Source organism: Psittacula echo, assembly GCF_963264785.1.
Source record: "Psittacula echo genome assembly, chromosome: 1".
NCBI classification, from domain to species: Eukaryota; Metazoa; Chordata; class Aves; order Psittaciformes; family Psittacidae; genus Psittacula; species Psittacula echo.
Window position 1 is genome coordinate 148,811,636 of NC_137735.1, and position 10,590 is coordinate 148,822,225.

At 58.1% G+C, this 10,590-nt stretch overlaps 1 protein-coding gene across 1 annotated transcript; it reads left to right on the forward strand.

Moving 5' to 3' along the window:
* Positions 1 to 1,017: 1,017 nt before the first annotated feature.
* On the forward strand, positions 1,018 to 7,635 carry LOC308217375 (uncharacterized protein; the record flags this gene model as incomplete). The annotated part of the gene is made up of 20 exons (XM_080610420.1): positions 1,018 to 1,081; positions 2,048 to 2,194; positions 2,268 to 2,389; positions 2,500 to 2,608; positions 2,707 to 2,823; positions 2,965 to 3,032; positions 3,116 to 3,229; positions 3,374 to 3,559; positions 3,660 to 3,762; positions 4,393 to 4,534; positions 4,613 to 4,796; positions 4,907 to 5,006; positions 5,089 to 5,207; positions 5,355 to 5,392; positions 5,602 to 5,714; positions 5,808 to 5,956; positions 6,387 to 6,481; positions 6,755 to 6,833; positions 7,085 to 7,193; positions 7,562 to 7,635. 20 exons carry the CDS (start codon positions 1,018 to 1,020, stop codon positions 7,633 to 7,635), a joined length of 2,232 nt encoding a protein of 743 aa, XP_080466546.1.
* Between the last annotated feature and the right edge of the window lie 2,955 nt (positions 7,636 to 10,590).

The following is a 10,590-nucleotide window of genomic DNA, read 5'->3' on the forward strand; positions in this document are numbered from 1 at the left end:
TCCTAGTCCTGCATCCCCATCCTTGTGTACCCCAATACACCATGCACTCTGATCACTGTGCACCCCTATGCACTGTGCACCCTGGTTCCTGCATGTCCCAGCCCTGTGCACCCCAGTACACTGCACACCCTGGCCCCTCTGCACCCCAAGCCCCTTGCACCTTGCTCCCAGTGCAGAGCCTTAGATCCCTGGTGCACCCCAGGGATGTTCCTGTGTGCCCCAGTCCTTGTGCACCTGCTCCCTGTGCACCCCAGTCTCTGTTTTCACTGGTACATCATGGACCCTGGTCCCTGTACACCCCCATCCCTGTGCACCCCAGTTAATGCATAGCCCAGCCCTGTGCATCCCAATACACCACACGCCCCAGGCCTCCTGCTCACAGCACAGAGTGCAGCATCCTGTGTGTCCTGCTGCACTGTGAGCCCTGGATCCTTGTGCACCGTGTTCCCTGCACACCCCAATTCGGTGTGCACCCCAATCCCTGCTCACACAGATACACCGCACACCCTGGTCCCTGTGCACTCCGTTTCCTGCAGAGCACAGCTCCATGCACCCCGGTGCGCTGCACACCCCGGTTCCTATGAACCCCGAAACAGCGCTTACTCCCGTCCCCGTGCACCCAAACACACCGCACACCCCAGTTCCTACACGCTCCAGCCGCGTGCAGCGCGATACACGACGCACCCCGGTTCCTGTACATCCCCATCCCCATGCACCCCGACACTTTGTGTGTCCCAGTCGCTGTGCATCCCCATTCACCGCACACCGCGGTCCCTGCGCATCCCGTCCCCTGTGCACCCCTGTGCACCCCGGTTCCCTCGCACTCACCTCGCTGTCTCCGCACCGCAGCTCCCGGCAAACGCGGCTCCGGTCGGGCCGGGGCGGGGCCCCTCCCGGTGTGAACGGGGTGGCTCCCGGGGTCGCGCCCCGCGCATGCCCGGCACCACCCGTTAAATCCCGGCTGGCCCCGGGGGGGGTTACCGGCTCCTCCGGCCCCGGTACTGCTGCTCCCCCGCTATGGCCAGCGAGACCGAGTCCGGCCGCCGTGGTCGCCGCCGCTGCTGTGCTCAGGACGTGTCCGGTGAGTGCGTGGGGGAGCCGGGTCCTTCCCACCCTTCTTGGGCACCGGTGGGGTCCCCTCATCCCGAGCATTGCCCCGGGGTTCCTCCTCCCACCCCGTCCTGGGCACCGGTGGGGTTCCCCCTTCCCGAGCATCGCTCCGGGCACTGGGGGGTATCCCCGTTCTCGGCACCGCTGGTTCCCAATCACCAAGCATCGCTCTGGGGTCCCCTCCACTCACGAGCATCGCACCAGTGTCCGTTCCCCTTCCAATCCCATTTCATCCTGAGCACTGGTGGGGTCCCTCCATCCTGAGCATCTCTCTGGGCACTGGGGAGCACCCCCCATTCTTGGCACTGGTGGTTTCCTCTCTTAATCCCCAAGCATCACACCGAAATACCCCCCACTCCCGAGCATTGCCCCATGGTACACCCTCCCACCTTGTCTTGGGCACTGGTGGAGTCCCCTCATCTCAAGCATTGCTCTGGCCACTGGGGGGTCCCTCTCTTCTCAGCACTAGTGGGGTTCCTCGTCCCAGCTCCTGAGCATCACACTAGGGTCCTTCCCACCCCATTCTGGGCACTGGTGGTGTTCCTCCATCCCCAGCATTGCTCTGGTCCTGGGGCTCCTCCTGTTCTTAGCACTGGTGGGGTCTCCCCCAGCTCCGTAGCATCACACTGGCGTCCCCCCACCCCATCCTGGGTACCAGTAGGGTCCCCCAACTCCTGAGCATTGCTCTGGGCACTGGGGGTTCTCCCCATTCTGGACACTGGTGGGGTTCCCCATCCTGAGCATGGCTCCAGGCACTGGGATTCCCCCTCCCCATCCTTGGCACCAATGGGTTCCCCGTTCCCACCCATCTCCTGGGAGCTCCATGTATCCCCCTTGTGTGTTCTGGGGGCCAGGGGGACATCCCCTCACAGCATCACCCTGTGACCCAGGGTGCTGAGCCCAGGCCCCTGTGTGACCCTGTCCCACCCCCTCGCAGATGTCCCCAAGGCCACTGAGCCCCGGGTTGACAGCGACGGCCCCCGCCGGAGCTCGCTCTGCGACCGGCACTGCTCCACCATCAACAACGTGCAGGGAGACATGAGTGACCTGGGCTGCCACCTGCACCGGCCCCGCATCCCCACAGGTAGGATGGGAATGGGTCAGGAATAGCGGGGTCCCCGTTCATTGTCACCCATTGTCACCCATTGTCACCGTAGCCGTGTCCCCCCTGTCCTGCTGCCACCAGCACTCAGAGGAGGTCTGTGAGAGCTGCGTGGTCAAAACCACCCTCACGGCTGAGAACGCTGTGGAGGCCAACAAGCTCTCCAACAACTACAAGGTGGGTGCCTGTGACATGGGGTGGGGCACCCATGTGTGCACCTAGGTGGCTGTGATGGGTTCAGTGGGTTTTCTTTTCCCCCTTTCACCCCCTATAACGTCCCTCTGCAGTTTGGCTTCAAGAAATGGAAGAGCCACGTGACAGCGCGGCCGTGGGAGGACCGCTCCGAGATAGTCAAGGAGCTCTACTCCGACCTCAACGTCATCCGGGGCTCTGGAGGTGGGTGCCCATGGGGACAGCCCTGTGGTGGCGGTGGCAGCGTGGATTTGGGCTGGTGTAGAGGAGAATGGACCCATCTTGTGCCTCCCCTTCAACAGGATCCACGGTGACGTGTGGGAACATCCTCTACCTGCTGCTCTTTGGCTGGTGGCTCTCGCTCTTTTACGGCATCGTGGCTGCTGTGATGTTCATCACCTTTGTGGGGGCTCCTTATGGTAAGCCCCAGATTGGGACCCACATGGGAAGGGCTGGGTGAGCTGTGAACCTTCTGGGTCCTTTCTCTATGGGATGGCCCTGGAGCTGGAGGGGATGTACGTGTCCTGTCCCCACCAGAGCAGATTCTCATGTCCCCACAGGGCAGCTCTGCTGGGACCTGGCTGGGTATTTCCTCTGGCCCTTTGGCAAAGTGATCCAGAAAGTGGAGGTAACGGCACATCCCAATTGGAATCGCATGGCAGGGGGTGGTTGGGGTATCCCGTGAGCATCCTGACATCCCATCTCCCTCAGGCCCCCAAGTCCCACCGTGTGTGTGAAGCTGGTGCAGAGGAGAGCTCACCCCTGCTCGGTGGCCCCATGCCCCACCGCTGGCGCCCATGGTGCTGGGGGGACACTGGATACTGGGTGAGCCGTGTACTGGATGTGCTGATACCCCCTTCCTTAGCGTGGAACCCCCCTCATGGTGTGGATAGCACCCACGGGTGCTCCCTTGGGGTGGGTGTTTGGGGTGGAACCCCCAAACTAAAGCTGTCCCCCCTCAATCCCCAGCAGCGTGTGGGTGCCATGGCATGGCTGTGCCTGGGTTACCCAGTGCTAGTGGTGGCCCATGGGCTTGTGAGCATCGCTGCATGGCTCCTCGTGTTCCTCATCCCCGTGGCCAAGATGAGCGCCCGCACCGCTGCCCGTGTCCTGCTGCTGCCTCCAGAGCAGGTGCTCGTCCGGCGCCTCCGCATGGTGAGTGCCTCGAGGCAGGGGTGAGGGTCCCACATCCCTGCTTCAGGCAGGGTTTGGAATGGGGGGATCGGAGCAGCATCACCCACTTGTGCCTCTGCAGACAGAGGTGCCGCTGGAAGGGGAGGTGATTCTATGCTGCTACAGCGCAGTCAACCCCTACTACTACAAGTACACTGTGGATGGCATCAATGTGTTTGCTGTCAGTATCCTTCTATAGGATCATAGAATGGGTTGGGTTGGAAGGGACCCTAAAGCTCATCCAGTTCCAACCCCTGCCACGGGCAGGGACACCTTCCACTAGAGCAGGTTGCTCCAAGCCCCTGTCTCCAACCAGGCCTTGAACACTGCCAGGGATGGGGCAGCCACAGCTTCTCTGGGCACCCTGTGCCAGCGCCTCAGCACCCTCACAGGGAAGAGCTTCTGTCTTATCTCCCCTTTTTCACTTTGAACCCATCATCCCTTGTCCTATCACTACAGTCCCTGATGAAGAGTCCCTCTCCAGCATTCTTGTAGCCCCCTTCAGATACTGGAAGCTACTCTGAGGTCTCCATGCAGCTTCTCTTCTCCAGGCTCAACAGCCCCGATGTTCTCAGCCTGTCTCCATATGGGAGGTGCTCCAGCCCCTGATCATCCTTGTGGCCTGCTCTGGACTTGCTCCAACAGCTCCATGTCCTTCTGATGTTGAGGACACCAGAACTGCACACAGTGCTGGAAGTGGGGTCTCACGAGGGCAGAGCAGACGGGCAGGATTCCCCCCTTTTGATGTAGGGAAGGGTGTTGTGGGGCGGGATGACCTCAAAGCCCACTTCATTCTCCTTGACTGGCCACTCCAGACCTGCTGCCACTGGTGCTGGTCACACTGGTGCTGGGTTACATGGACAGCCACAACCGCCTGACCAGCTCCTCCATCAAGTTCACGCTGGCCTTGCTCTCCATCATGCCTCTTTCCTACTACATTGGGATGGCCATCGCCAGGTGAGCGATGATGGAGGGGACCTTTGGTGCTGGGAGACACTTGTTGGCCCCACTGACACCCTCTTCCTCCTCCTCCAGCATCTCGGCCCAGAGCACCTTTGCGGTGGGAGCGGTGGTGAATGCCACGTTTGGCTCCATCACGGAGCTCACCTTCTACATCACTGCTCTCATCAAGGGCTCTCGCGAGGGCAACCGCTGCTACACCGAGATCGTCAAGTCCGCGCTGACGGGGACGCTGGTCGGCTGCGTCCTCTTCGTCCCGGTGAGACGGGGGGGGCTCATCCATGGCAGAACAGCCCCTGGTCCCTGCAGGGAGCTCCCTGCAGAGCACTGGTGGGGTCCGGCACTGATGAGGGCTTTTCCGTCCCGAAGGGTCTGTGCATGGTGATCGGGGGCATCCGGCACCAGGAGCAGAGGTTCAACAGCCGCTCAGCGGGTGTCAGCTCGGCCCTGCTCTTCCTCTCTGTGGGAGGTGAGTTGGGGATGGGGTGTCCCCAGGTCTGGGGAGGTCCCACCACTGTGGGTGCTCACCCCGTGTCCCTCCATCCCCACAGGTGTCTTTGCTCCGACACTCTTCTCCAAGGTCTATGGGAAGCTGGTCTGTGGGGAGTGCCACAACGTCACCCAGAACCCGCTGGGGCACTACCTGTGCCACAACTGCCACTTTGACCTGGTGAGTGGGGACATGGGCTCCCAAACATAATGGCTTGAGGTTGGGGATGCTCTGAGCCCATCCAGCTCCTGCTCTCATGCTGGGTGGTGGCACCGGGCCTGTCCCTTGTCCCCTGCATCCCCAGTGACAGGCACTTTGTCTTTGCAGATGGATAACAACGGCACCCTCTACTACAGCCACGTCCAGTGAGTGCCCATTGGGATAGGGTTGTCCCTGCATTAGGGTGACACCTTCTGGGTTTGGCTGTGGCCCTGCACCCATCCCAGGTCCTCTCTTTGCCCCCAGTGAAGGGCTCTGATCCAGCATCCCAACTGATCCATCCCAAGGGAAGCCCTTTGGGGGTCTTGATGCCGGATCCTGGTGGCACTAAGTGTTTGTCACCCATGTCCCACAGACCCCTGGTGTACACCGTGTCCCTCCTGCTCCCCGCTGCCTACCTCATCGGCCTCTTCTTCACCCTGAAAACTCACTCTCACATCTACGACATCCACATCAGCGACTGTCACAGTGAGTGTCCCCAAGCTGGGGGTGTCCTGGCTGCAGGGGCTGGCTCTTGTCACTGTCCTGGGGTGTCCCACCATGTCCCTGCTCTGTCCCCAGTGCCTGGCCACCACCACAGCGCTGTGGTGCACTGGTCCCGCTGGCGGGCCCTGGTCATCCTCCTGCTCTCCACCCTCTGCATGTCGGCCTGCGCTGACCTGGCCACGGAGCACATCAGCCCCATCCTCACCAACTCCACCATCTCGCAGGTGAGGATGGGGATGGGGATGTGGCAGGGTTGGGTGGTTCTGAGGACCAGAATGTGCTGGGAACCTGCCCTGGGTGCAGTTTGAGCCCCAAAAGCAAAGAGGGAGAAGGTGCTGATATGCTCCATGCACTGAGGAGCTTGGCTGGGATGTGGTCAGGATGAGACGATACACATGTGCTGAGGGTGGATTGAGATGAGCTCTTAGGCAGAAGCTCTTCCCTGTGAGGGTGCTGAGGCACTGGCACAGGGTGCCCAGAGAAGCTGTGGCTTCCCCATCCCTGGCAGTGTTCAAGGCCAGGTTGGACAGAGGGGCTTGGAGCAACCTGCTCTAGTGGAAGGTGTCCCTGCCCGTGGCAGGGGTTGGGACTGGATGAGCTTTAAGGCCCCTTCAACCCAAACCATCCCATGACTCTGTTGCTTCTCCCCCGCAGTACTTCATCGGTGTCACAGTGCTGGCAATGGTGCCTGAGCTGCCAGAGATTGTCAATGGCATCCAGTTTGCTCTGCAGAACAACCTGAGCCTGAGGTGAGAGGGCTCAAAGGATGGGGTTTGGAATGTCTTCTGGTCCCATAGCTGTGCCTTGGTGCCCAGTGATGGGCTCCCTAGCTTCATGCCACTGGTGGGTCAGATCCTGCCAACTTGCCCTGAAAAAGACTTAAAACTACCCCCAAAATGGGGCCAGAACCAGGTTGGGCTGCGTGGTTTGGTTCCCTAATTAAGGTGTTTCCTACCCTGAGCAACCCAAGGGCTGCTGAGGAGCTGGCACTTGGCAGCTCCTAATTCGTCTGTCCTCTCCAGCATTGAGATTGGGAACTGCATCGCTGTCCAGGTCTGCATGCTCCAGATCCCCATCCTGGTGCTCTTCACCATCTTCTATGTGAGTAGCCCCTGGGTGAGCTCCTGCAGCGGGCTTGGGCACACAGAGCTCTCCATGAGATGTGACAAGGGTGCAGCCACCATCCTCACTGCAGGGAGCAGTGGGGTCAGATGCCTCCTACCTTGGCTGATGCTGTCCCCAGCCCCAGGGACATGTGGCACAGGGGGGCTAAGGGGTGACATTCAAGCCCCAGCCACAGTCATTGCGGGGCTGTCCTGGTAGACCATAAACCCCAAATCTCTGCTTTGTAGCCCACCAACTTCACACTTGTCTTCAGTGACCTCCATGTCTACGCCAGCATGTTCAGCGTGGTGCTCATGAACTACATCTTCATGGATGGCAAATGTGACTACTTCCAAGGTGATCACTCACCCATGAGGTTGCTGTGGGACTTGATGTGACCACGTTCCTTGTGCTGGATATGGCCCTAGGGTCATCTTCTTACTGCAGCTCTTGGCCTGTGGTGACTTGAGCAATTCTGAGGTCTTGGTTGACCATGTTGGAGGTGCTGGGTCAGGAATGGAGCTGCCACCCTGCAGTAGCTCCAAGGGGGATCACTCCCTTTCCATTCTTAAATGAGAATTTAAACCAATTTTAATTGAGGCTTTAAAGTGGTCCATGGAAGTCCTCTACAGTGGGACTAATCCAGACCTTACCAGAAGGTTTTGAAAGCAACCTCCCTCCTTGCTCCAGGTTGTAACCCCTCCACCCTGCTCTGTCTCCCCTAGGCACGGTGCTGGTGATGGTTTACTTCATCCTCCTGGCTGTATATTTCTTCGCCCCATCGCCCAGTGGTTGCTGAGGTTTGGACTCCGCTCTCTCCCACCCTCTCATTGGGTTCAGCACCTCTCAAGGTGTGATCCAGTGTCTCAGGGACTTGGCTGGGCTGGCTCCAGGCTGGAAGCATCATCTGCTGAAGCTCCTGCTGCTGTTTGGCTCCCCTCCATGGGTGCCAATGGGGCTTCAGTGATGGGAAGAGTGGTGGCAATGAAAGCACTCCTGATCCAAGACGGAGCTGTGATGTCAGAGCACTTCACAGGGGTATTTCCAGCCCACACTGGTGTGGTTGGAAGGAAAATGGTCCTTAGTGGAGGGTCTTGAAGGGAGTTTGTGTGGTCTCAAGGACAGATCCCTCCCTTAGGATGTGTTGCACTGGGAGAAGGTGACTGAGAAGAGCCTCTTGCCCTTCCATGCAGTTGGTGATCTGAGGCCTGGAAGGGACTCAGGTCTGGGGACCACATGGGGCTTCTTGATGGCACTAGAAATGCACCAAAAAGTGGTTTTCAGCTCTTTTGTCACTAAAGCAGTTTTGTATAAATCAAGAACAAGTTTGTTTCTTCTTACATGAGCCCTTGGTCACTTGTCCAGGTCCCTACAACCCAGGTTAGGGATGGTCTTGGGTTGGTGGCCACTTGGTGCACCAATGATGTAGTGGGTACTGGGCAGCAGTGATGGCTCAGTTGGAGCCAGCATCCCTGGGAGCAGAGCAGGAAGCACTCAATGTCCCCTGTTGCAGCACCCAAGGGAGATCCACCACCATGCCATGGGGATGGCCAGCAGTGGGGTGGCTTTGGGCTCCAGCCCTTGTTTCCAGCCTGGTCCAGGGTTGTCCTTGCTCAGAGGCCTCCTACAGGCTCCTGGGAAGGGTCAGGGATTCTCTTGGTGCTGTTTCCATGGTACAAAGTGTGACCAGGGCCAGCTCATCTCCCCCTGTGAAGGGAAACACCAGTGGGTGAGGTGAGAGGACAAAGAAGGTGCCTTGGACTGATTTATTGTCAGAGCTTTAACAAACACCCAAACCAACCCCAAAGCAGGACACTGACAATACATGAACACAGGCACTGAGGTTCCTGTGCCCCTTCTCCCTCCCCAGCCCGATGTTGGCATAAAAACGAGGAAGGGGACCACTGCTCAGTGCCTCCAGTGAGCACTGGACTCCAAAACATCCCACAGTCAACAGTGAGACAGGACTAGACATGGAACAGCCCAGAGAGAGGTGGGTAGCAGCTTGATAGCAATCAATGGTGCTGCTTTATCACGCTCTTTTCCTGGTAGAGCATCAGTATGGACAATCCAGATGGTTGGAAATGTTCCTGGGTGAGTATCCAAAGTTGGCTGATGGCTCAACAGCAATAGGAGATGGAAAAAGTGTGGAATGAGAGGGCAGATGATGGCACTGAGCAGGTTCTCCTACAGCCCAGCTGAGGCCAAGCAGAAAACACCTACCCAGGACTGAGGGATGCTTTGGGGGTCTCTTAGGGCCAGTCTTTGTGTCTATGGAAGCAGGCCCAGCTCAGCAGTACTTGCTGCTTGGCTACAAGGATGCCCTGAAGAGGGCCCACATCACCCCAAGCTGCTCTGCTTGAGGCTGGCAGCGGGGATAAGGTGTGGGTGAAGGCAAACCCCTGTTCTAAGGTGGATTTCTCTGTCTCAGTGTGTCCTGTCCCATCCCCAGCAGCTTTCTGGATGTTAACTCCTCTCCCTCTATGAGTTGCTGCAGATGCTGAATCCTTGTTCCTCTCCCTTAGGGAAATCATGGCTCTGCCCTGGCAGAGGCAGTAACTGCTGTTTTGCTTTCACATGGAATTGCACAGAGGGAATTAACTTGCCTTTAAAAGGAACTAGCACTCGGGCATCACCTGGGATGCAGGTGAAGACAAACAGGAGATGGAGCGAGAAACACTGGAGCCATGTATCCTTCAAGCTGCACCCAGAGCAAAGCCTTTGCCACCATGAGCCAGAAGCAGCTTTAAGTATTCAAAAGCTCAACACAGAGTGGAGCAGCAAGAACTCAAACCCTTAGGAGGGAGCTGGGTGCTTTGCAGTACTTAAAGCAATGCAGTTTTAGGAAGGAGCAGGCTCTGAGGTCTTGTACCCATCATACAGGTGACTGGGATGGGAGAGATGGGCTCTGGGCTTGCACTTACAGTGGTCCAGCCATGAGATGCACCTTGAGTGTCTGGGTGGCTCAGCAGTGACTTGGTGTGTCAGAGGGATGTCAAGGGTTGTATCATCCTCCCTGGGTGGCTGAATGCATTCCATGTCAGGATTTGAAGCTAAGATTAGGTGTGACAGTGTTATAGGTGTCAGTATAGAGCCATGCTGAGGCCAGATGTGTCCTTCCCTGTGTTCACATCTGGGGGAAAGCTTCTGCTGCCCGCATAGCCCTGCCAAAGTGAGGAGGACACAAGAGCTCAAGGACATACTTGCTCAGAGACCCAGGCTTGGATGGCTTTAATACTGTCTTGGTGCTGATGGGAGATGCCCTTTAAGATAAGGGAAGAATCAGCACATGTATGATCAGGTTGTTGCAGTACAAAGGTACCAGTAGAACTGGAGGCCAGGAGGCAAAGCTGAAGTGTAGACATTCGGCCTCTGCAAGAAGTGAGAGCCACTGAGCTCAGGTCAGAAGAAGATGGAAAAAGGACCCACTGGCCCAGTGTGGTCCTGCAGAAGATGACACCCTAAGCCAGGGGCAGGAGAGCAGGTACCCCATTCCCCAATTGCCTGCAGGGTCTGGACTCACTGCTGAGCTGCAGTAAGCAGTCAGGTGGCTTGGAAGGGATTGAAATAGGGTGATGATACTCTCCAGCAGCACAAGTTCTGAGCCAGAAACTAGCCCAAATGTCTCTGGGGACTGTCAAAGCCATGTGGCACAGATGAGGTTCCCAGCTCTGCCCTTTGAGCTGCAAAGGTACAACAAAGGGGACATAAACTAGAGCTACCAGTTTGGGTGGTCCAAAGCACCAGCGAATGC